General features: G+C 31.5%; 1 protein-coding gene across 1 annotated transcript; it reads right to left on the bottom strand.

Annotated features, from left to right (window-relative positions):
* Positions 1-310: 310 nt before the first annotated feature.
* LOC110114914 (transaldolase) lies at positions 311-18532 on the bottom strand. Its single transcript, XM_020847958.2, has 13 exons — positions 18385-18532; positions 18184-18298; positions 18024-18102; positions 17873-17948; positions 17678-17761; positions 17490-17594; positions 10470-10550; positions 10296-10360; positions 8594-8663; positions 8444-8521; positions 5779-5876; positions 5553-5688; positions 311-687 (listed from the first exon to the last, which is right to left on the bottom strand). Exons 1-13 carry the CDS (start codon positions 18433-18435, stop codon positions 541-543), a joined length of 1185 nt encoding a protein of 394 aa, XP_020703617.1. The 5' UTR covers positions 18436-18532; the 3' UTR covers positions 311-540.
* Between the last annotated feature and the right edge of the window lie 9461 nt (positions 18533-27993).

Raw genomic sequence — 27993 nt, 5'->3', positions numbered from 1 at the left:
GGATGACTTATTCAATTTTTTTATGAAGTTTTTCACATCTCATACATTTTAAAAATTAAGCATGTTATTAGAGAGCTATGTATGATAAAAATATTAAATAAATAATTAGATATATAGATACATTTGACCTCCCCCAACAAACTAAATAATACTAAATCAATTAATCAATTATACCAAATTACAATGCAGATTTGAAAAACAACAACACTAACAAACAAGTTAGAACGATATTTTAAAATTCAAGTCATATTCAAACAGAAGCTCAAAATCACTAAGAAAATATATGATTCAATTTGAACAAAGAGTACTCTTCTCACTAATATGTTTCCACACAAACCTGTAGCCACAAAACTCAAATAATGGAGCTCTTTCCACATTATTAAACTACAATACTTCAATTATGCACTCCAAATTGTGAGAATATGAAGCAAATAGAAATCATTTCAGTTATCTTGAAAGAAAACAGAAAAAGAAAATGCAGTTACACTTATTACAACATTTAGCAGTTCTTTATGTGGTTTTGACTCCAAGGATCAGATACTAAACATTTGGTGGTGGCCAGATCTTTCCAAATAGTTCCTCCACACGCTTAGTCTGGTTAATGTAACCATCGAGTCCAGAAGCAAGCAGTTCTTCAGCACAGGGTCCCATTGCTGCTGCAAGGCTCCTTTGATCCCATTTCAGTAGCTATGCCATCAAAACCGAATATTAAGGGTTAGGAATTTTTCTTTCATCTCAATAGATATGATGGATGAGACAACAGTGCCTTGAAATGGATGCTTCTATGGTTTAATGTATGACAAAACGTCATAAAGTAACATTTAAAAAGTGATCGTGTACATATTTTGAAGGCTCTTAAGATCATTGAATATGCCGACATTAAGACTTCATATGGGATGGCTTTCTAACTGCTTCTTAAAGCAGCTTTCTAGTCCAAAATTTAAATTTTTGTACAAAAAGTTGCTTTAAGAAGCAATAAGAAAGTTGTCTCAAATGAAGACTAATGATGGCTTTCTTCCTGCTTCTTAAAACAGTTTTCTAGTACAAAAGTTTTACATTTTGTACTTAAAAGCTGCTTTAAGAAGCACGAAAAAATCCGTCTCAAATGAAGCCTAAGTCAGATGAATGGAGTTATACGGTAATTACAAAATGTGGAGCAGTCTTAGAAGAAAGTATTGTGGAATTTAATTTTTATCCTAGGACTACTAGGATTGAATAGTTAATATTGAGTTAAATAGCGAATTTGCTTATTAAGCATAGATTTTATATTGACCGGGAGATTAGGTGACTTTAAAGGCATAAAGCTCTTGGACAAGTACCAAGGACAAACATGGCATGTCCATCAGTGGCTTAGAGGCATCGAAGAACAACTCTGTTATAGTTCGCTGAACATCACATGCAAAAAGTAGGTTTTTATTTTACGTTTAACGAGTTACTAAATTTGATTATTATATGGTTGCGTGAGCACCTGTGACATGGGAGCCTTTTAGAGAATATTATGCCTTGGTTACTCGAGTTCAGTGCAATTATAGTCACTGTATTCTTCCAAAAACAGTTGCACTGTACCGATACCTTAACACATTTCTATGCAATATATCCAATAGAATCTTTCAAGTGTTCAAGTGTTTTTTAAGGACAAATAGCTCCACAACATACCTAGCAAGGTAAAGGCTCAACCATCATTTTTTTTTTATCAGCAGGGATCCAATATGACAATACTTAAGACCTTGGCAATATGAACTGATAAACTAGAATGGTTTTTTATATTTATGCTTGACAAAGATAAATTTGACCATCTGAAGACGAGCCTTTGTTCTGTTTTTTAAAAGAACTCAATAGCATTTCTATTCTTCTAGGAATTATGTCATAATGGACATGCATGATCTTCTATGTTTTTTATAATAACTGGTAGTACAAAAACTGCTCATATTATGGACGGAAGTAGGCAAAGAAGCTAGTCCAATAAATTAACATTATGCTAGTAACTTGGAATATAGATTCTCATAAAGGCAAATTAATAAAATTAATAGATAATATGATTCATAGAAAGATAAGCATTCTATGTATTCAAAAAACTAAACGAGTTGGAAAAAAGGCTAAGGAGATTGATAGTTTATAATTTAAATTATGATATTCATATATGAGTTGTACTATAAATGATGTATGTTTGATTATATATAATAGGTTGAAAGATAATATTGTAGAAATTAATAGAATTGAAGATATAATTATAGCTTTAAAAATTGTTATTGATGCTAATATTATTAATATTATAAGTGTCTATGCTCCTTAAATAGATTTGAATATATATTTAAAATTAAAATTTTGAAATGACTTGAAGAATTAATATAAAAAATACATCTTGAAGAAAGAATTTTTATTATAGGATATTTAAATGAACATATTGATAAAAGGTAAAAGATCTTAAAAATATTCAGGATTGCTGTTAGTTTAGAGCTACTAATGAAGGTGGTAGGATCACAATAGATTTTGCCATAGCTTATGATTTTGTAAAGGCTAATACCTTATTTAAGAAAAAAAGGAGCATCATATCACTTATAAGAATGGATATGCTAAAACTTAAATTAATTATTTTTTATATGAAAAATGGATTATTTAAACTCAAAGATTGTGAAGTTATTTCAAGTGAAAGTGTATGTACTCAGCATCGCTTATTAATTTTGGACTTTAAAATGAAGACGTAGAATATGAAAAATAAAGTAAAATATTATCCTAGGATTAGATGGGGGCATTTTAAAAAAAATACCAACAAAAATATTTTTGAGAGTATGATTCAATTTCATAAGAGTTTGACTATACATGAGAAAACTAATGTTATATGGGAAAAAATAGCTAGTTACATTAAGAATGTTGTAAATAATATGCTTGAGGCATAAAAAAAAGTTTCTAAAAGCAAAAATAGTTGGTAGTATAATCAAAATGTGCAAGACGGATTAAAAATAAGAAGTTTTATTATAAAAATTGGTTTAGATGTAAATGCTCAAAATTTTTTGAAAGATATAAAAAAATGTTGTAAGGAGTTTAAGAAAACAATATACGATGTAATTTAACTTTTAATGATTTATATAATAGATTAGATACTAACAAAGATGAAAGATATATATATATATATATATAGTTAGTTAAACAAAGAGATGGGAGAAGTAATGATTTGATTTAAGTGAAGTGCATCAAAAGATGGAGATCAAAAAAGAATTTTTATTAGACAAAGATATTCAACAAAGATGTATGAGATATTTTGTTAAACTTTTCAATGAAAATTGTGAGAATATGATTGACTTTAGTGACCTTTGCACCTTAAATGAAAATATTTTTATTTTTATTTTTATTAGCATATTAGTAAACATGAAGTTAGAGAGGCTTTAAAGAAAATGAACTGTGGAAAAATTGTTGAACCTAATGATATTCCAATAGATGTATAGAAAAGCTTAGGAGATGAAGAAAATCATTGGCTTACGAAAATACTATTTTGAAGACCAAAAAGTCATATTTTGAAGAATAAAGATGATGCACAAGATTGTGTGAATTATAGATGAATTAAGTTAATGCTATCAAACTTTAAAATTATGGGGAGAGAGTTATTGAGCATAAGTTATGACGTATACTAATGTTTCTCAAAAATAAATTTGAATTCATGTTGGGTATTTCTAGTATGAAAGCCTATACATTTATTGAAAGGTTTCATGAAGAAAAGTATAGAGAAGAATAAGAATGATCTATATATGATATTTTTTGATTTAGAGAAAATATATGATAAAGTTCCAAAAGAAGTGCTCTGGAGAGTTCTAGAAAAAATTGTTAATAATTATATTCAAGTCATTAAGAATATGTATTTAGGAGCTATTACGTACATGTAAACACAAGGTGGTTTGACCAAGTATTATTTCTGTTGGATTACATCAACGATCAGCTTAAGCCCATTATATTTTGCTTAGCATGGATGTTATTACTAGACATTTGCAAGAGATGTACCCTGGTGTATGTTTTTTACTAATGATATCTTCTTGTTGATCAGACTAGAGAGGAGTTAAAGTAAAGTTGAATTATGGAGGCAACCTAATAGTCTAAAGAGTTTCGTTTGAGTAGAGCTAAAACCGAATACATGGAGTTTAATTTTAATAGTAATAGATCTAGTTGAGGGATTGTAACTTTGGACGCTCAAGTCATTAATTAAAAGAACACGTCATAGATATCTCAGGTTTTATTGTACCGAAGTGATGTTGAAATAGATGGGGCTATTATTAGTAGACAGTTGGATGGTTGAAATGGAGGAATGCATCGAGTCTATGGTGTGATAGAAAAGAACCCCTCAAACTTAAGGGAATATTCTACAAGATGGTGATGAAACCTGTAATGTTCTATGGCATGGAATGTTGGCAATTAAAAGAGTAACATAAAATTAAGTGTTGTAGAGATGAGAATGCTGTTGCCATTGAAATGATGTGTGATGAGTAGCTTCACTCTTATAGGCAGAATGTGAAACAGATATACGTGAAATGGTTAGAAATAGCTCTAGTGACAGATAATATTAAAGAGAGTCGCCTCAGATGATTTGGTCACATAAAATGTCGTTTTCTAAATGATCCATTTAAGAGAGTAGATGTATTAGATTTGATATATTGTTAAGAAAGGTAGAGGTAGACTAGGGGTGTAAATGAGTCGAATCGAGTAGTGGCCTTTACCAAGCTCGGCTCGTAGTCAGAATGTTGGCTCGAACTCCAGCTCGTCCAACTATAACGAGCTCGAGCCGGCTCGCGAGTCTAGATGGGATTTTTTAAATATTATAAATATTATAATATTTAAATTTTTATTAAATATTTTAAACATTTATTATTAATTTTAAACATTAAATATTAATTTATTTTTACCTTATAATATTTATTATTATTATTATTTAAATATTTAAATTTAATAAATAAAATAAATTATTTAAAAATATTAAAAATTGTTCGAGCTAGCTCACGAGCCGAGCCTCATCAAGCTCGAATTCGACTTGTGAGCTCGATAAGCTCGGCTTGTGAGCCCATAAATGAGTTGAGCTCAAGCCGACTGCGGCTCACTTTCACCCCTAGGTAGGCCTAAAAAGACTTGGTTAGAAAATATTAGAAATGACCTTTTTTTTTAGATTTAAATGAGGATTTGACTCTTAACAAGACAATAGAAAAAAAAAATGATTCATGTAGTCGACTCCACATAGTCCATAAGGCTTAATGTTGTTGTTTTTGATAATACAAAAATTGACTGTTATTTGTCATCATCATGTAGTTATCCTACTTAATTTAGGTCAAACACAAAGACGATGTAAGTGTGGTCTTCAAATTAAAAGAGATCGCTTTGCTTGAATCGGCAGAAGTGGTGGATAAATGGTGGGAAAGATAACGCATGCAAGGAAGAGGTTGCAAGGCTGGAATTCTACTCAACATGGAAAGATCTTATCTCCCATTAACAAGATTCGTTAACTGTTTATATGAGTGGAAAAAAATTATTCTGGAGCGCCATATAAAACATAGGAAACACAAAACAGACAATACCTCTTCATCACTGAATTCATATTCCTTTGCAGAGCTTAGAGTTAATCTTCTTACGTAGGAGTATTTCTCATCAGGGTATGTGACAGATTCTTTTAGGGATTGCAATATCTTCAGTGGTGCAATGATATAATCAACCCTGAGAACAAAAAGTAAGATGTGATCAATATTACCGGTTACCAAGGTATGTTACAATGAAGATTAGCAAAGTTTAGTTAGCATAACACACCCAAGAAGACCAAATAAGTCCTGCTTATTGCGGATTGCTGCAGCCATCAGCTTTGACTTGTGTCCATATTTGTGGATATAGTTGTATGCTTTGATTGGCTGCAAGATCATGAAAATTTAATATCAAATCTATAGTCTATCACACCACAAGAAGCATATAAACAAAATTATAATAATTATAACATATAAGGTTGACCCCAAATAGCTAAGAATATGCTAATGTTGATTATGACGATAATAAAGTCCAGTCTATTAATAATCCTGAAAGAAACTAGCAAGCAGTTGAACATTACGGAGCTCCAACAAAAATCTGCATAATTATGTGAAACTCAAATGGTTTAGTTGCTTCAATTTCTTCAAAAAAGCACCATCTTTAAGCATATTCAAAGAACCATTAAAATACATGTCCTCTGTAAAACTTTTCATCTTTTTCTTATACCAAATTTATGGATAAAGCATTCACGAACACAAAGATTTATATCCATCATTCATTTAACCTTGCTTTCATTAACAATTTTTCCATCTCACGTGGAAAAATATTTCTTGTTCCAAAACCCTATACATCATAGGCTTGAAGTAACTAGTGAATGAATTATTTTTGTTGCATCAAACCTTTAGTCATAGACGCATTTTGTTTATAGGTTCACAAAGCCGGTGGTTTTTAATAAACAAAATGTGCACAAGACCTTAGAAATCTTATTATCAGCAAAGCAAGCAACTAATGGCATAACCGCATAAGAGTAATAAGAATAATCATGTTCGATTAATGCAACCGAAATGAAGCTTCAAACTACTGATAACCTGGCTGAAAGAACAAGTAAGAGTAATAATCTAACAAAACAACACCATCTACCAGAAGCCAAGGCATCCGATATCACTTAAATTCATAAGGTGTCTGGCTGATCCATTATAAACTCCTTCAGCTTATAATTAGCTCATGATGGTCATCTTGATAGAATAGAATACGCGTTGTCTCACAAATTCCAAATTAATTAAAATCAGAGTGCATGCTATCTATTAAATAGCATGTTCACTAGCGCTTTCATAACATACCGCCCATTTAGTAAACATTATGACATCTCTTAAAAAACCCCTCAAAGGAAATTCAACCACTTTTCAAAAAAACAGAACAATCAGCTGGCATCTTCTCCCGATGTCCCTAATGTGATTTATGGGATGTTTGGTTTGCTAAAAAGTAATAAAAAAGAATGCAATATAAAATAAAATTTACGTGAAATGAATGCAATGTAAAATTTCAATGAATTTATTTTCCACTCTACAATTCATTTTTGATGTACTGTAAACTCGCCCAATTTTGACAGAATTCCTTTTTTTCACCGCAAGCCAACTATTTTGCTACAGCCCACCACTGCCAATGACTGCAATTGCGAACCACTGCCCTTTATCGCCTTTGTTGGCCACCACATCATTTTACTTTACATTGTATTCATTTTATTTCAAAACAAATAAAAATAATAATAATCTCCTACATTCTTTTTACACTCAACCAAACAACAAATATTTCAAATGCATTATATTCTTTTTATCAAGGTTTTAAAAACTAAACCAGACAACGAACCAGTAAAATAAGAGGTTCACGGTCGACCGGTTCTCGGGGTCGAACTGGATGACGTAATAAATATTAATATTATAAAAATTAATAAAATTAATATAATAATAATGCCAATTTAATCTAAAAAATTTCATCATTCTAAGAATTTTGAGACTAAAAATAAATAAAATTTTATGAATATACAAATAATTATATATTTAAGAACTTCAAAAATTATTATGATTATTTTTTAATTGAATATTTCATACAAAAATTTTCCAATAATTTCTCTTAGAAACATCCATCTTGCACTCATTATTGAAATTAGAAACTAGAAACTACTAGTGATTTAGTCCCACATCACTTAGGAGCATTATGTTATGTTATTTATATACATTTTCTTGTATCCATAGGTTAAGAGTCCACATGGGGTGAAGGAATCATGTGGGCATGATTATCTAAAATTTAAAATATAATATTATGAAATTTTGGGAATTATATTCTTAAATTTTTTTTCGAAATTATATCATATTTAAATTAATTTAATATTTTAAAAATAGTTTATATTCAACTAATTGAACCGGTTGGTTCTTAAGAACGGGCCGGTTCAACGGTCGGGCGGTGGAACCGGCTGTTTAAACCGATTTGATGCTAGCTAGCCCGGTTTTTCAAGAAGACCGAACCGGCCATAGGACCGGTACATGGTCTAACCGGCCGAACCAGCCGGTCTGGTATGGTTTTCAAAACCATGCATTCCTTCGTGGCAAGATGCATGCATTTTGGAAAAACGTGATGCTGCAAGGGACTTATAACACGCCTACAGGAATCCTAAATTCATTAAAGAAAATTCCGTGAGATTTCCTAGTAAATGACTTACAAGTAAAGACTGAGTTTGTGATGAATTCATAAAGCAACAGCATACATTTACAAAGATAAACCACCATTAGATGTTAATGGAAAAAAAAAATGAATAAAGCTGTAAGGTTCTTCCAATAAGGTTCCAGTTTTCCCATGGTTAATATGCTAGCATGCGTCTTCAACTAATACACCAGCATGACAAAGTGAATTTGCTAACAGGAAGCAAAAGAAAAAAAAAGGGTACTACAATGCTCACCAGAGCCAAACCAGGATCTTGTCCTCCTTTACAAGCAGCTTCTATCTCAGGATCACCAGAATGATTGCGAGCCCAATCCTAGAGCAGCATTCAAAATTATGTCTATTAAACAGTTTGAAATGAAAGTCACATTTCAAAGCAGAAAATTACCCTAATTCGCCCGACAAAAATCTGTATAACTGACGCACCCGCCTGAGCTGCAGCCGCTGCTTGAGGAAAGCTGAAGGATCAAAAAGGTGAATAATGTCCCAAAGTTAGAGTAGCAGATTAAAACAGATGTGTTGTCGCCTCATTCATTCTCAACAGTGTCATAAACGATAAATTATAGAAACCCCTTAACAAACAATCAAAATGAGCAAATGACCAGATTGACCCAACATTATTTAGGTTGTGTCCATTTTGAACTCAAACTTTTCTTATTCTCTAATTTGATCCATCAACTTACTAAGCTTGACTTTTTTTTGTCCTTCAACATGACTTTTTTTGATCCTTCAATTTGACCTCTTTGATAAGTTGAAAGATCAAATTAAAGAACAAGAAAAGTCTATAGTTGAAATAATTAAACTTAAAATAGTTCGGAGATTGCTCGTTTTCTCAAATCAAAATATTAGAACTTAAATTTTTGTCTATCATACAAAAATACTCATAAAAATTTAAATAATCACATCTGAAACATTTTAAAAGTGGCATATGATAATGATATTAATAGAATGTAATTAACATTAGACGATATCTCTAAATATTCCATATAGTTGATATTGTATGGGACACAAAAAAGTAATTCCAAATGTTTAAAGATAAGATTTTATGATTTGGATGAGCATTTCTGTGTTTTTTGGAAAGGTGGTGATGAAGAATGGGGCATCTAAAGTAGAAATAGCAATAGATTTTGATATTTTTATTTTTTGAGAAGAGAAAAATCCAAAGTAGAAAAAAGATGAGGAAATAAGGAGACGGACGGGAAAAAAGAGAAAAAAGCACTGTCATATTTAGATTAAGGAGATGGAAGGAGAAAAAAAGCAGTGTCATATTTAGAGAAATGAAGAACCAATTGTATCAAGGAATGTAAGAGCTTTGGTGGCTTCTAGTGAGCTAGTGGAGATAAAACCATCTCTAGCCACAAATGGAGCTAGAAATAGGCCTCTCTCTCATCCAATAACAGCCTATTGATGCCAACCCAACGAGCAAAGGCTCGATCCAGACGGGAGAGCTCAAGAGTAGAGTTCAAAAAGGCCATAATCCTACAGATACGATAACCTTTGAGCATGTTGAGAAGGCTAAGCAAGAAAAAAAGCTTGATAGAGAATCGGGTATAAGGGTGGAGAACTAAGGGATGAGGGTAAGTCCTATGACAATGTTTGGGGACATTTGGGAGAAGCAAACTGGATCGGCAATCAAGTAATACTGACTGTGAAAGCAAGATAGAGAGAGAAGAGCTGCAGGCAGATATGAAGAGAGTAAAGCCATACCTTTTCTCTAGAATCGCAGATGAGAAGAAGACCTCCTTCCTCCAATCAACAAAATAGTTGTAGATAATTTTTGTGTGGTTGTTTTGATTATAAGAAACATGACATGATTCAACTCTCATTTCAGTAAAGAAGGAATAGTATAACTTGGTAATATGAATAGATGATGGATCTTAATTATTTATTTTGCTTGTCCCTTTTGGGCTTTCAGTTTCATAATGTTCTGATTAACGAATCTTAAGAAAACAGCACGTCTAGTCAACATGTGTGACAGACAAGGCATTAGCATTTTTAATGCTAGATATCTGCTACATGAAGCTTGAAAGCAATATGAGCTATGCTTTGCATTGTGAAGCCATAATAATGCAAAGGAAGTTATCCACTACCTATAAACAAATGTCAAATGTGTTTGTATTCCTTCAGCTTCAAGCAACCTCGAAGCTTCAATACCCTGATATGCAATGGAAATTTAGCCAAATGATAATTTGTTGAGAGAGGATGATGGGACGTCATCTCAAACATTAGAATAATATGAACGATTTAATGAATCATAATCATACTTGCCAGGTTGAAGGAATTTTGAATAGGAGACGCTCTGAAGAAACCTCAACCTCATTATATAGCCTCAACAGCTCATGCACCTGAAATGTTAAAACACCAAGTAAATCACATTTAAATGGAAGTTAATGTTAGCACAACATAATAGCAGAAGAATTTTGAAGCATTTTTTTCTTATCATTAAAGGTTATGCGTAAACTCGTAAGAACATGAATAACATGCAAAAGAATATATCTTACAGACTTACACTTAGCTCAAAACTGAATTATTTATTTAAAATCGGATTGTACCTTTTTTAGCAGAGATTAGAACAGTCGACCTCAATTTTGAGGTCAAAGATAATACTCAACCAAATGGTTGGTGGCAGATTTTAAAGCCAAAAAAAAAAAAAAAAAAAAGTTTTCTAGCTACAAGAAAATTGAGGGTTCTCTCTACCGTATTTTCTTTATTCAGTTCAACCGTAATGGGTGATGAAAAAATGAAAGTAATTTTTCAAAAACATGACATATCCTTATGAAGTTACCGTATACAAAGAAAAACACTTTAAAAGCACAATAATTCTGAGACTGAGTGACAAACTTTTACATCTTTCTATCCCATTTATTTATTTCACATTTGGAGGCATATACAAAAGTAAATAGTTCCCTAACAATATACCTACTCCCTAAAGTAAATCAAGTGTCAAATTTGTCAATTTGCCTAACAGTCATAGAAGAATTGAACCACTTTTTCCATTGGGAATTATCATCATAATGCATGATTTTTCAACAATGATACAATGAAAAGCAATGGAATTGCTAATTTTCAGTAAATTTATGCTTTCCACAGATAATAGAATGATACAAGAATGGAGGAATCATTATTAGTAAAACCTCTCTTCAATCGTAGACTATAAGGGGATATATGCTTCATCAAAGCAACATGTCTAACATTGACCTTATAGAAAATTATAGAAATTAATTAATAGATTAGGATTTCTTGTGATTAAAAAATTGATGGTGAACATAGAAAGATCAATAATGATTTTCTTCTTGCAAGGTTTATGCTAATTGATTGTGTGAGGGAATTGGAGTGGAATTCAAAGGATGCGCACCAAGGAGAGATGATAGTGAAAGTGATGAGGACATCAACAGACGTTTTCGACAGGTATATCAGCACAGGAGGCGCAGATCGATGGCCACGATCCACAGTCTTTATTTTGATGCTTAGTTCTATTTTGATATTATGTATTATTTGATGTTACCAATTGTACCCATTCTTTTATTTGTTTTGAGTAGTAGCCCCAGGGGCATGCACGTCATTGTATGTTGTTTTCTTTAGGCCTATATATTATGGCCTCTTCTATTGTATGAGGATTATTGGATGAATGAAAATTTTGTTTTATGATCTCTTAGTGAATTCTTGAGTGAAATCCCAAGATCTCTTAGTGAGTTCTTGAGGAAGAGATTTTCTAGTTGGATTCTCTCACCTCTCCATTTTTTTCCTACCCCACCTCCCTTCTCAAGTTCCTCCCAAACTCCATTGCCCCCTCCCACGGTTTTTCCCCACCTTAGCCCATCCCGCCGTCCCAATCCAATCACCCCCAGCCTCCCTACCTCCACCGCAACCCCACCCCTCCTCCATACTCTACCGTCGGCTGAAGCCAACCGCCAGCCAGCCGACTCCACCCCGCCGCCCCCTTTGGCCTTCCAGCCTTGCCCCGACCCCCTTGCTTCCAGCCTTGCCGCTGGCCCCCTTGATCCCCTTCTTTTGAATTTCAAATTCCCTTGATTAACTCCCTTTCCTAAATAGCCTTTCTCTGTTTTGGAAAGTCAATTGAAGGGAATTAACCCAAATTTGAAATTCAAATCCCTTTCCCTCCCATATTACCCCAAATTAGGAAGTTTTCTTAAATTAAATCAGATCTGAATTTAAATTCAGATTTGATCCTAATTTATTTATTCACTATGGGCCCCACCTAATTAATTCCAAGCCCCTCTCTCCTCCCCATATGGTCGGCCACCCCTCCTCCCTTCTTTCTCTCTCCAATTGCCACCTAATCACCACTTAATACCTCATTAATACCTTTCCCTCCCCAAATTTTAATTTCAAATTTCAAAATCTGAATTTGAAATTAAAATGTTCCTTTCTTTCTTATTTGGAATCTGAAATTAAACTTCAGATTTATTCTTTCCACAAAATAGCCTCACCCTCTCCCTTCTCTCCCTCCCAAATTGTGACCCCCTCTTCCCAAGTCCACGGCCCAATCTTTTCCCCTCTCCACCCCTCTTCTCTCTTTGGTCTTCCTTCTCGATCGCCCTCATCCCCATGCTTACAGTGCATGGTTGATCCTAAGGTCGACCACGGTTTCGCATACAACTAGCAAGGGGAGATCAACATTTTCCTCTCCCCTTTCTACGAACCGGATTGGGAGTACGACGTCACAGTTGAACGCTACGTCAACCGTATTGTGTATTGCCTTGCCGGGACCATTGATCTTCAACGACCACAAACCCCGTGGTCCATCATTGGACGCTTCGTGCCTCCTCCAACTCCGACTACCCTCCCAACAACGACGTTCTTCGGCTCGTCCGTACTAGTGGTCACTTCATTTCTAGTGTGGAAGATATTTCTCCGCTCAGCCTAGATTCGTAAGAGAGAGAGCAGATCCTCACGGTGAACATCTCATTATTAACTGTTGGATTTGTGTTATAAGTTTTGACATTATTTCGTCTTTGTATTGGATTGAGAGTGTCTTGGTTAATCTTCATGTATCTCTTTGCCTAAGCAAAAGGAAAACCGCAAATTTTCTTAACTCTCTTTGATTTGATGCATAATTTTATGATGGTTAACCTCTAATAAATTATCTTGTTAATCTTTTTTGTAACTCCATACATGTGTCACATCATAAAGTTGTAAACAAATATAGAAAAGGTGAAAACTTATCAAATCACAAAAGTGTAGCCTCCTTGATTGAAGTCTATGACCCTCTCTTCCCATAATTCCCAGCATCATTGACTCCTTGCTTCCTTCTCCTTGCCTTGAAAGGAATGTCATTCCTTCAGTACTTGCTTTTGCAACCAATTATTCTTCCTTTTTTAAACTCTCAGTTTGAAGAGAGCAGAGAGTGAGAGATTAGCAGGGAGTGAGAATATGGATGTAAACACACAAAAATTCAGGTAAATAAAATAAAATTTTTATAACAAAAATTATTATCATATATTAGCAATTATTATTGTTAATTAAATCTTAGCATTTATATTAAATAAAAAGTCAAATTTAATTAAAATGCTTCCCTAATCCTGAATAGAAAGATCGGTTGGCTGCAAAGGAGTTTGAAGCAGTTATTAATGTGGGCCTCCTTTCATTATCTGTTCACGTATACAAACCGAACCAAAATGTTGTGTTCGGCTGTGTGAAACAAAGAACAATTGTGGGTTTTCAAGTGCTCGAGAGCGGCTACAATGGAGCTACAATGGAGAACGGCTGCAAGGAAGGTGATGGCATGGTGCAGGGAAGAAATCAACTGTAGCAGAAATTGGTGGAGAAGGCTGTAACCGAGTGAAGATTTCTCTTATTCATTTAATTGATTACACGTAAACATCAGGCTAAGCACTATGAGAACTTAGCGGCAGTGAGAGAACCATTGTCGTAAGACTCAATTTTCTGTGAGAAAAGATTTATTAAGAAAAACAAGAGGAAGTGCTGAATGCACATAGAAGATCAGAGAAAGGTATAAATTGGGTAAGTAAACCTGTAATTAATTTTAGTAAGATTAGCAAAAAATTCTTTGGGTATATTGCTAAGATCAACTGATTTCTACAACAGACTTTGAGAGCAGGAATTTCATTAAAGAATTCCAATTAAAGGAAAATCCTTGAGAAATTGAAGGAAGAAGAAATCAAGATAAGCAATTTTGTTATATGCATAGTGTCTTGTAAATTTCAAATAGTAATAGCCTTTAAAGATGTTGTATCTAATTGTGTCATAAGTATCATTGATTATATGCAAAAGGAAGATTTTGAGGTAAATTGTTATGTCAGTAGAAATTTATTGTATACAATTTATTTGAATTATAAATTTTACAAATTATAGAATTTGACAGGTGATTGTAGGTAACTTACAAGTGTAGAAAGAGTAAGAAGTAGATGATTGGAGGAGACAACTCATCAAAAAAGTAAGTTGTGTAAACTAAAATAGTTTGGAGAATTGGATGGAAGTCCGACGACGGTCAAGCGGGAGTCCGACGGCTATTAGACAGGAGTTTGACGCTGGTCCAGCGAGAGTCCAACAGTGTTAGGGTAGTGATCTGGCGGCAGTTGGCGGCCGGGTTGTGGTCCGACGATGGTTAGGTGAAAGTCCCGATTGGGTGGAAGTCCGGCAGCAGACGGTGGCCGAATAATAGTTTGAAGATGGTCGGACGGAAGTCCAGTGGCGGTTGGTGACCGGGTTGAAGTCTGGCAGCGATTTGCGGTCGGACGGTGGTCCGACAATGGTTGGGCGGGTGATCATCGACAAGCCATGTTCCGAAGCTGTGGGTATGGCGGGGGGGGGGGGGGGGGGGGGGGGGGGGTCCATCGGCGGTCAACAGAGGTTTGTCGGCGTGGTGCTAAATCTTTTGAAGCCTCAAAGTTCTCTTCAATCTCTAGCCAAAGATCCCTCTCGTCCAGAGAGTGGTGGTTTATTTATAGATGTTGTGAATGGCATGCCCTGTAAATATGGAGAAGATATAGGGTAAATGCAAAGTGCTCCATCGAACGGCCGATATTGATCCCCTCGATCATAGAGCATTTTTCAAGCATTTATGTGCTTTAACAATATTCAAATTAAGTGATCTTGGGCTCATTGGATTCATCTTGTCGAGCCGCTCGATTCGACTATAAGTATGCCCTATTTGGATATCATTTAGTGTCTAATTAATGCTTTGAACCTTCCAAAAGTGCTTTGGTCACTTGATTTAGAGCTATGTGGGCTCGGATTGGGCTTATTTTGGTGTCGTTGAGCTTGTCTCTTTGAGATATTCAATTTGATTATAAGTTTGCTAAAATCAAAATTCGGATGGTCCCAAATTTAATTTTGAAAGTTTTCAACTTCGACATGCCTCGATATTCGCACCCAATCAAGGCATTTTTTTGTGATTTATCATGTATAAATCTCAAATAACTTGTTAAACTACCCTTTACAAATCCTAAATCTAGACCACTTGTATCAAAACTCTAATTCTTGGTTACTTGATCATTGGATTTTGGTCATCTGCATAGGTTCTCACATGTTTGTTGGTTTTCAAAATTTTTTGAGGTTGATTCTTAGTTTGCTTATTTTGTATTATGGTAAATCAAAGGACTTTTAAAATTATCAAAATTGGTGAGAGACATAAAATTCAACCAAGATTTTAGAAGGTTACTTTGGCCTAAATCTATGCCAAAATACTGAATTTGTTGTGTATAAGGTAAGTTGTGTCCAAATGGGAGGAAACCAAGCCACTGCAAAGGAAGAAATGGTAGAAATCTCAAATAGCTTTTGCCAACCTACGCCTAACAAATACTAAATCCATACCTCTTGGAACAATAATCTAATTATGAGTTACTTGATCATTGGATTTTGGATCATGTGTGTAAGTTCTGATGTCTTTATTGGTTTTTAGAATTTTTGGAGGTCAAATCTTATTTTGCTTATTTTGTACTAAAGTAAATCTAAGGGGGTTTATGATAATAAAAATTGGTTAAGAGACATAAAAGCTCAACCAAGTTATTATGAATAAATTCAAACTAGATGTTTTATACATTTGAGTCCTCTCCTTGATCAAGAGGGCTTAGGCTTTTCGGGGCAGGCTATCTCCTTGTACAAGCGAAAGGCTTAATTTGGTAACTTCTTTTCTTTCTATATTTTTTTCTTGTTTTCTAAAATTCTGTTATTGTTTTACATGTGATTAATTTTATTTGAGTTTGATACAATCTAAATTTCTATAGTAGCATGATTTTCCACTTGATTTTATGGTTTCATATTTCCAAATTTCTATGCATAATTCAAGTTAAAAGGCTATTAAATTATCAGCTATGTAGATTTTATGTTTGCTCCCATTTTAATCTCAAGTAATAAATAAATATCCAAATTAAGAGTTCATGATTTGCAAATTTATGTGTTTTTGCATGATTTTGTGCAACTTATTACTCATGTATTTAGATCACCTTTTTTTTTATGTATGTGGATCAACTTTGGTGTAGATTTTGGAACATATCAGAAAAGACATCTAAAAAAATAAAGAAAATAAAAGCAAACCTTTGGTATAAGTTTTTGAGAGTTTGGAGCTTCCTATGGCATCTTGTGTACCTTGCATACAAGCTTATCACATATGAAAGATTGTTGCTCTCACTTATGGTTCAAGCCTCAAGAATCATGCACTTTCCAATCACAGCTAATAAGGCAAAAAATACACATAAGAAGCTCGATTTGTTGTGCAATGGGGTAGATCATAGCTACAATTCACTTTTAAAAACACATATTAGACATTAATTTATACTATATGTTTGATCACATTTCATAGCAACAACATTTCAAATCATGCATATCATTGCAACGAACTACGATGGACATTAAACTAGGCAAAAAATTAATCAATTATTGTAACAGATTATAATGACTTTGAGTTTCTGCAAGGTGGCAATGTTCTAAGCTAATCCATATCGCAACTGTGTTTCTGCACAATGGCAATGATTTGAGCTCCTTTGTATTATTTTCCATGACGCTAGGTGTATGCGTATGCCCAGATTTGTATAAGTATTAGCATTCATTTCAAGGTTTAGCTGGACTGAGTCCGTTTGGCAGAAGTTGTCACAACAACACAAGCATAACATCAAAAGTGCAGTAGTTCAGCGAATGGATGAAGAGAAAATGTTAGTAAGGGTAAGATATAGAAGATTTTTAGACAAGAGATGGCTTCAAAGGCTCCCAAACTCACCATGTTTGAAAACCAAATTGTAGTATCTGGCCATTGAGCAAACAAGGATAGTAGAAAAGGAGTAAAATCATAGACATGATTCTACCTTATTAATGATGCCTCGTGTGTCATAAGCAAGACGGGCATCCACTTCTATTGACACCCTACCTGGGACTAATCTAGCCAAGTCAGCGCCAACATTAACCAAAGCCTGCAAATGAGGAAAGCTTATAAGCTGCCGAGAATCATTCCTCAAAAGTACAAATCCTCAAATTACGGCACAATCAGAATGACCTTGTTTAAGAAGCAGGACATCCGGTCACTAGATTTCCCTTGTTCATAACATTCACTATTTGCCAATGCAGTCTCCACAGCATTCTACAACAACGCCATTGTTTTTAATAGTTTGAAGAAACAAATTACAAAAACATGTAAAATCGTGTGCTCTTGAGATAAAACCAAAGTCGCAAAAGCAGTACACTTCCTCACCTTAAACTTGGTATCTGGAAGACTGCAAATTCCTAAAAGGAGCGAAGAGCTAACAGTAGCAGCTGTTGGGGGAAACCTACCCTCAAATCATGAAATCATCGGTAACAGTAGGCACCAATTAAAAAACAGCAAAATATTAAGTACCGCGTACTTCTCAAAATCGTCAAAAATCACTGTGTCCGGAACAATCTCGCTGAAGCTAGACACAGCGTCCATTTCGGTGCTCATAGCTGCATTTCAACAAGTCAGAACTAAACAAACAAATTCGGATTTTCGGGAGGAAATAAAGGGGATATCAGTAAAGATCATACCAGTGCCAACAGAAGAAGACGCATTTCCAGATGATGCAAGGACTATCGGGAAAGATCGCCGGAAGTGGACCAGAAGATTCGAAGTCGATCGTGCCGATCGGGGCCATTTCCTCACCTGATTCAAGATCAGATGGCAATGATTCAAACGAAATAATAGATTGGAGCCCCAAGCCAAAAGAGAACAAAGGAAATAAACCAAACCGTCGGCGAAGAAGCGCTCAAAACAAGCGAGGAAGACGGCGAAGCTGACATTTTCGATTAGAAACGGAGCTACAGTCGAAGCGAAGTAGATACGAGCGATATCGCCTAGGAGAAATTATTTAATGCAGTTTTGTCAGCAGATAGCCCGCCTATGGGCTCGATTTTAATATTTATTGTCAGCGGGGTAAAAAAAGGTAAAATGCAGAAAGTTTTTACATTTTAAAAAGCACCTATATGATTTTCAATACCCGGAATTCATAGTTCTCTCAAATTTTTGCAAAAAATTCTCTTTACAATTTCCAGCATTCTCTTCTATCAATTCTTGCGCAAATGAAGTCACTTGCAAAAAAAAAAAGTTGATTTGTTGCTTGTGTTGTTAACTATCATTTTAAGCCGTAATAACTGCATTTTTATTGCGTACAACATATTGATTTTTTTTATTGTACTCCGGAATAATTGTGTTTTTTTATGTACAACAGATTGATTGTTCTCGACTCCTTATATTATATTAATGTTTTATAATTGCATAATTATTTGCTGATATTTATTTTTCAGCGTATTTTCTCAAAATTCTATGTGTATTTGCTAAAAACTAAAATTCTAACATTTTAACATAAATATTATGGATCATAAAAATAATAATCAAGTAAACACATCAAAACGCAAATAACAAAAACATTCGTAACATAAAAAGATTAATGATTTCTTACCTTATGCTGTGCGTATTTTCTACGTGAATTATGTGTAATTTCTGTGTATCTTCTGTTTATCTTCTTTTTCATTTGTTTGTTTTCTTAATTTATGTAGATCTACGTTTGTCCTATCTCTTATTGATGCTATGCTTCAACATTTTGAACAATTTGTGATAAGTTTGATGAGATAATTTCTCCTGATGTTGAGAACAATTTGAATAGATTAAATATATATCAATTTCTTCAATTTCCTAGATTCGAGTAAAACGCCTCATTTATTTATGAGCTACTAACGATCTGGAATATTTCAAAGTAATATTTTATTATAAGTGTCATGTTATACCTTCCATTGTTGATGAAGTGACCCTCCTTATTGGTATGTTAAACATAGGTGAAGAGATTTACTGGCTTACCTTGTCACTTACAGGAGTCACATCAACGAATATAAAGTTTGAAATATTGGAGTTGAATATACATAGTAACCTAGTGACTATGTTCAAAATATTTATTATGTATTTATATTCAAATTTATTTTTTTCAACTTAGTAACTTCAAAACCCCTATGTTTCTACATATAATATCAAATAACATAGTTGAGTTTTTATCAATTAACTATCTGTGGTCAATTAGGAATTTTTTTTGTTGAAGATTTTAATAAGGTATCTATCATGATTTTAAAGAACAAGTCAATAGGTTACATCAATGATTTTGTGTCTCTACTAATTATGAGTGTTAAATTCATTTAAATTTTTATTTAATTTAACTAATTCATTTGCTAAAATTAATTTTGATCTTATACAGGTTTGGTTCCTAGAGCAAACTTTCATTCATACCCCTAAGTAGTCGGACAAAAGGTCATATTTTCTTCCATGGGCTGCTAACATTGTATATAATACCGAGAAGACCAGTAATTTATTTGTTAATTTAAAAAAAAAAGATAAGTACATATGCATATTTGTCATGCGGCAAATTTTAATAAATACCTCTAAGAAGAATAGAAAAGAATAAGGATTTGTTACCAAATTAATTTTTCATAAAATTTTGATGTCCTCTAAGGAGTTACCTAGGAGGAAGTTAATCTTTTGAACATCTAAAAATATCCATCAATCCATCATTCTCCCAATCAAACCCCCACTCCTAAATAGCTTCTCCCCCCAATCTCCCCAATAACCCTAACCTCAATCACCTAAGTTACCCCACTTTTTATTTTCAACTCAATCATTCAATATTCTCCAGGAGAAAATAATCAAGATAGTCCAAGATACCTGCACTAACCTCTTTCATGAATTTGAAGGTAGAATGAATAAGAAGTTTAAGCAACTAGCTCAAAGAGTTGAATTAATTGATGACAAGCTCTACAATTATATTACTCATGCACTCTTTATCCTGAGCAACAACCTACTCTTTTATCCTCATCCTGCAATTATCTAATGCAAAATAAAGTGATATCTTCCAAGCAAATAAAAACATTAGCCCTAGATGAGACCAAATCCCTAGACGAAACCAAATCCCCAGAGCAGTCCAAAGCCCAAGAGTAGTCCAAAGCCCAAGACAAGTCCTACAATAACCCATATTTTAACTTTATTAAGTTTTTTATGGAGTTGATATAACACCAAATTGTAACATATCTTAGTATTTTGATTGTAGTATTTTACTTACATACTTTTTTTCATAATTTTTGGGATCTGATGAAAATCCTTAAGAAATTGATACCTATCAGTAAAAATAAAGATTTTGGGACCTTTAGATGTCTATTTTGCAAATCGATTTCACTAATATTTTTTTAAATAATATGTTTTATTTTATTTATATTTGTATGTAATTTTTAAAGTCCTAAAATGATTTATTTGAATTATATACTAAAGAATCAATTAAATGTGATTTTAAAAATATACAGATTTTTATCTACTAAAAAATTTATTTTGATGTATAAAATTAATAGTGTAGTATAATAAAAAATCTTAAAACATCATTTTATATAATTCCTGATATTTTGATAATTTTATAAAAATATATATTTTTGCATAATAAGATTTTTATTGTCTACCTTTATGACATTTTAACATTTTTGAATTAAGTTTAATTATATTTTATTTACTACAATGCATTGAAAATAAATATAGATATGTGCTTGAATAATAGTTGGTCACTATTACTATTATAATATTATGATAATAATATGTGTGTTTGAAATAAACAAGTAAATACCGATTGACCCGTTGGTTGGAGACTAATTAACCTGTATATAATGGTTGGTCGACAAACTTTTTTTTTAAATATTATGATTTGATGTTATCCTCTATTAATTCATGCGATACACTGATTGAGAGTTATAAGAAGATTATTACTATGCCGACGGACAAAGAGTGATGACTCTATTAATGAGCCAATGGTTTACTTATATTAATACTAATACTGAAAAATACAGTGATAATCAGGACTTTTTAATTGTTTAGTATGACTACTGAAATGTATGTTCTTGAGTTTTTTTTTAATATTATATGGATTTATTTTTATTAAATGAATTTATTGTTATCACATTATTTTATTACTCTTACCACTTTATTGTTATTGTTATAGATACTAATACAATTGATTCACGATAATGATATTATGCATTTAATATAATAGACATGTGATACATAAGGTTTAGATAGCATGTGTACATTTTTATATGATTTTACTATATTGATTGATTTTGACAATTCTTATTTTGATTTGATATTTTATTCGATTATGGATATATGATTGATTTATGAATTTAACACTCATACTAATTTACTGCTTTATAGGTTTTATTTCGTATTATAGTTTTTTATTGTTTATAGATTTTACTACTAATGCATATGAATTTTGATATTTATGTATTGATTTAATAATCATATGAATGTAACCATTATGATTTGATTATTGATGTGTATATTGCTCTTTTATTATACTTTGAATCTAGTTATAGATTTTGATGACCTACTAGACTTTTTAAGCTCATTATATATGATTAAATAATTTCATATCATAGCAGGAGAGGAGTCTAGTCATGATTCTTCAGGTTCTATTTCATTTTATTCTAGTTATTTTTTTATACTCATGACATGATATATATTTGTGATAATTGTATTGATCATAAGTAGTGTATATAATTTTTAGGAATGACTACATATATGTAAATTGATGTTTTACATTATAGAATCTAATTTTATTATTTATTACTGATTGATGATATTAGATAGCTCTGAATGTTATTTATTTAAAATTTGAATTAATAATTCTTCCAATTTAGATTCTAGGATATCACATATAATATACTCCCCATGACAAACTAGTTATTCATGCCCAAGCTTTTAATGAAAAGAAAACAAGTGAGTTATAAGAGGAAGATAATACTACAAAAACTAAGAGAGTATACAAAAAATATAAATAAGATATTCTTAATGCATCCCAAAAAGAACCAATCAATATTGATCATGTTCTAATAACTGTTAACCCTGCAATTAAAAAAGTGGAATGTATTGGCATAGAGATGTTGAGTTCTGAGAAGAAATATTTTTTGGATGAATATATTATTAAGTTCATTGACAAGTAAACATTTTCATTATGTTATTAACTTCATTTTTATTAGTATTTTATCTGAATGTTTATTGACTAATGCATATTTTGTGCTTATAAACTACGTATTTATTATATATTTTATATATAATTACTGTGTGTTCTATGCTTAATAACTGTGTATTTTATTTTTAATTTTTTGTAGGGGTGATACAATATTTTCTTCTGAAAATATTATAATTTTTAGACGTGGCATTAATGAATTATTATATGATAGTTACCTTAACAATGATCATATAGATTCCTTCGTTATTTTATTAAATGAGAAGAGTAAACTTTCGCCCAACAAATACCATTAATTTCTATACATCTAGCCAATATATTGAGTTATTATACATATTTAATTTATATATAATATTTTTGTCTACTCAAAAATTTATTTTGATATCTAAACATAGTAGTGTAGTATAATGAAAATCTTAAAACATCATTTTATATAATTTCTGATATTTTGGTAATTTTTAAAAAATAATCATTCTTGCCTAATAAGATTTTTATTGTCTACCATTATGATATTATATGAATTAAGTTTAATTATATTTTATTTATTACAAAGCATTGAAAATGAATGTAGATATGTGCTTGAGTAATAGGTGATCGTTATTATTGTTATAGTATTATGATAATAATGTGTGTTTGAAATAAATAAGTAAAGACTGTTTGACCCGGTTGTTGGAAACTGATTGACCTGTATAGGAGGCCGATGGGCTTTTCTTTAAATATTGTAATTTGGTGTTATCCTCTATTAATTCACGTGATACACTGATTAGAACTTTTAAGGAGATTATTTATATGCCGATTAACAAAAAATGACGACTCTATTTTCTAAGCAAACGGTTTATTAACATTGATGCTAACATTGATACTAACATTAGATAGTTAGAACTTCTTACTTGTTTAGTGTGTCTACTGAAATGCATGTTCCTAAAACATTTTTCTTAATATTATATGGATTTATTTTTATTGTATGGATTTATTATTATTGCATTATTTTATTACTCATAACACTTTATTGTTATTATTATAAATACATATATTACTGAGTCACGGTAATGATATTATATATGTAATATACTAAGTATGTGATATATGAGGTTTAGATAACATGTATATATTGATTTTGACAATTTTTATTTTGAATTTATGTTTTATTTGATTATGAAGATATGATTAATTTATATATTTTACACTCGTATCCGTTTACTATTTTTTAGGCTTTCGTAATATAGTATTTTATTATTTATATATTTTACTATTACTGCATATGAATTTTGTTATTTCTGCATTGATTTAATGATCATATGAATATAATTATTATCATTTGACTATTGACATGCATATTGCTCATTTACCATGCTTTAAATCTAGTTATAAATTTTGGTGACCTGCTAGGCTTTTTGAGCTCATTATATATGATTAAATAATTTCATATCATGGCAGGAGAGCAAGAATGTGAGGCTAGTCATGATTTTTCATGTTCTATTTTATTTTATTCTAGTTATTCTTTTATACTCACGACTTGATAGATTTGTGATGATTGTATTAATCTTGAGTAGTGTATATAATTTTTAGGAATGAATAAATATATTTAAATTGATGTTTTTAATTATAGAATCTATTTTTGCTATTTATTACTGATTGATAATATTAGATAGCTTTGGTTGTTGTTTATTTAAAGGTTGAATGAACAAGTCTTCACATTTAGATTCTAGGGCATCCCAAACCAGTTATTCATGCCCAAGCTTTTAATGAAAAAAAAAAAAACAAGTGAGTTATAAGAGCAAGATAATATTATAAAAATTATGAGAGTGTACAAGAAGTAGAAATAAGATATTCTTAATCCATCCTAAAAAGAACCAATCAATATTTATCATGTTTTAATAACTGCTAACCCTGCAAGTCAAAAAGTGGAATACACTGGGATAAATATGTTGAATTTTGAGAAGAAATATTTTTTAGATTAATACATTATGAAGTTCACTGACAAGTAAATATTTTCACTATGTTATTAATTCCATTTTTATTAGTGTTTTATCTGAATGTTTATTGAGTTATATGTAATTTGTGCTTATATGCTGCGTATTTACTATGTATTTTATACATAATTACTGTGTGTTCTATGCTTATTAACTGTGTATTTTATTACTAATTTTTTTGTAGAGGTGATACAATATTTTCTTCTAGAAATATTATAATTTCTAAATGTGGCATTGAATAATTATTATCTGATAGTTACCTTAACAATTATCATATAGATTCCATCGCAATTTATTAAATGAGAAGAGTAAACTTTCGTCCAACAAATATCATAAATTTCTATATATGTCGCCAATGTATTGAGTTATTATACATGCTTAATTTATATATAATATTTTTAGCTGTTTCATTTTTTATTTCTTATATTTAATTCTTGCAGAGTTATAAGAAGAGGGATCCAAAGTCAAAATTGTTTATCGAGCATATAACCTATAATTATGTTCAGTCATGCAAAATTCTACTTCAACTAATTATTGACGAATCGCATTGGTCGCTTCTGGTTGGGTTGGTGAATGAAAAAAAGTGACAATTTTATGATTCTTTGACGAACCCCATGCATAGAACTATTGCTACAAAGATAGTAAGTTTGATATCAATTGTTAAATTTTTTGAAATTTATTAGTGAAATAAATTATGTTCCATGTATTGTTCATATTAGAAGCTTATACAAGGACACGATAGAAGCTTTTGATAGTGATATCAGACAATGGAAGTTTCAAATTGTCAGGGGCGTGCCAACTCAGACTAGCAATGTAGATTGTGGAATGTATGTTTGCAAATATATAGAAAATATTATTCTTCAACACAACACCAAATGGACTAATAATAAAAATTGGCATGCTACTATGCCAAAATATAGGACAGAATTTGCATACCAATTGTTGCGTGCATCATTGAAATGAATTTTTTATTTTCATAGTTTTTCTCATGGTCTGTAATTGTTCAATGTACATTATTTTGATTAAATTTTTTTTGCATAATTTTTGTTTGTCATTCATTAATTTTTCTGTAAACTATAACTTGTACACTATATAAAAGAAAACTTTTTGTAAAATTTTTATTAATCTTATGGATATTATTTAGTGTTTAATCAAATACTCAGTAAATACCCACTAGTTACATATACAATACTAAGAATTTTGTTATTTTTAAGCAAATACACATTCGATAGACATATGGTACGCATAAAGTGCACATTAAATACACATATCTTTGTGGTTTGGTGGTTCAAAATTTGTTTCTATATTTGACAAAGTATTTTATATGACCCTTTTTTTAAAGTTTAGCTATGTTATTATTGAGAGCATCTAGTGTTAAAAATTTATTTTATAAACCTTAATTATTTGTAGTGATTTAGTCTACATTTCTAATGATATGGTCAAGGGTTTAGGATTTTAGCATTAAAGATTAAGGGGGGTGTAACATTTATTGATCAAGCTTATTGTATGAAGCATAATATTTTTTAAGGGTTTAGGGATTTAGAGTTAAAGATTGAGAAGGGTATAGAATTGATTGATCATGTTTATTATATGAAGGATAATATTTTTTAGTGTTTAGGATATTAAGGTTGTATATATAAGGATAGGAATTCAGCTTAAATTTTTTGGTCTCTAATGATTTTATTTTGTTTAAGCAAATATGCAATAATATACATTCGATATGCATGAAATACGCATCACCTTGTGGGTTGGTCGTTTAAAATTTGTTTTTATATTTGACAAAGTATTTGTTATTATTGAGAGCATAACATCAAGTGTTAAAATTTTATTTTATGAACCTTAATTATATGTAGTGCCTATGTTAGTTAGGCTATATTTCTAAGGATAGGATTAAGGGTTTAGGGTTCTAGAGTTAAAGATTGAGGGGGGGGGGGGGGGGGGAAGGTTTTTTTTGTTGTCGTAAAGTTTATTTATCATGTTATTATATGAAGGATGATATTTTTTAATGTTTAGTATATTAAGGTTTTATTTATAAGGTTAGGAATTAGACTTAGATTCCTTGGTCTCTAATATTTTTTATTTTGTTTAAGCAAATATGCATTCGATACGCATGAAGTACGCATCTCCAACTTGTTTGGGGTTCAAATTTTGTTTTTATATTTGACAATGTATTTTATATGACTTTTTTTTTAAATTTATCTATGTTATTGTTGAGAGCATAGCATCAATTATTAAGATTTTAACTTATGAACCTTAATTATATGTAGTGCTTATGTTATTTAAACAAATATACGTAGTGTACGCATAAGGCATGCATTTGATATGCATAGTATACACATACTTTATATAGCAAATCTTTTCTTTCATAAACAATAAATATAAAATGATACATTAAGTTACATTCACATAACAACATCTTGATAAATCTAAAAAATAAATAAAAAAATAAAAAACTATCTTGGTCCAAATGTGAATTTGCAAATACTCAAAAAATTACTACAATTGCGCATCAAACCTAAATATCCGGACTACCCAGGTTTACACTATCCTAATTTCCAAATGTTAAGCAATCTAAAACTTCATTTATTGTAATTCTTATCACCACTTTTAATGGATTATTATTTTTGACCTCTTATTTGTCTAATTTTTTTGTTGCCATTTTCCTATATAATTTTTTAAAATGAAAGGAGAAAACTGACAGACTTCCCAAATGGAACTAAAATAGTTTTACCAATATTTGTACAAAATCTGACCAATAAATTAAAAATTTTGGAGCTGGTTATTTTTTTGTGTATTTCAAATACCCAAAAAAATACTCAGCTCCAAATTTTCGAGTTTGGTGGACAGTTTTTTGAACTAATACTAGTATAATTATTTTTGTTCCATTTGGGAAGTCTGTGGGTTCTCTTCCTGTATTTAAAAAATTACATAGAAAAATATCAACCAAAGATAAATTGAATAGATAAGAGGTCAGAAATAAATACTCCACTAAAAGTGGTGATAAGAATTGCATCAAAGGAAAGTTTTAGATTGCTTGGCTTATGGACATTAGACTAATGTAAAGTTGGGGATTCAGGACATTCAGGTTTCATGTGTATTTTTTTAGTATTTATAAATAAGCAGTAAAGACTCTATTGGAGGTTAACTCCCAATAATCAGCAACACTCAATCGAAACACAGCTGGACGGTCAAAACTCATCCTTATGTTCTCATAAGATCCAAGCCTTATATAGAAAAAAAAGAGAAAACATTAAAAGCGGTCAAAACAAAAATAAAAGACCATTAAAATTAAACTTCCTTTTTAGAACTATCATCATGACATAAAGATAGTTATA

This window comes from Dendrobium catenatum, unplaced genomic scaffold, assembly GCF_001605985.2.
Source record: "Dendrobium catenatum unplaced genomic scaffold, ASM160598v2 fragScaff_scaffold_133, whole genome shotgun sequence".
In the NCBI taxonomy this organism is placed as follows: Eukaryota; Viridiplantae; Streptophyta; class Magnoliopsida; order Asparagales; family Orchidaceae; genus Dendrobium; species Dendrobium catenatum.
The sequence above is the reverse complement of the archived record's forward strand: the minus strand, read 5'-3'. Positions and strand labels throughout refer to the sequence as shown.

What these genes read in the sequence shown, in the direction of transcription:
- LOC110114914 (XM_020847958.2), bottom strand. Translation starts at nt 18,435, where the DNA reads ATGTCAGCTTCGCCGTCTTCCTCGCTTGTTTTGAGCGCTTCTTCGCCG. An exon ending in TGTCCTGCTTCTTAAACAAG is followed by an intron (nt 17,595 to 17,677) that starts GTCATTCTGATT and finishes CCTCATTTGCAG; the next exon opens with GCTTTGGTTAATGTTGGCGC. An exon ending in AAATTCCTTCAACCTGGCAA is followed by an intron (nt 10,361 to 10,469) that starts GTATGATTATGA and finishes ATTGCATATCAG; the next exon opens with GGTATTGAAGCTTCGAGGTT.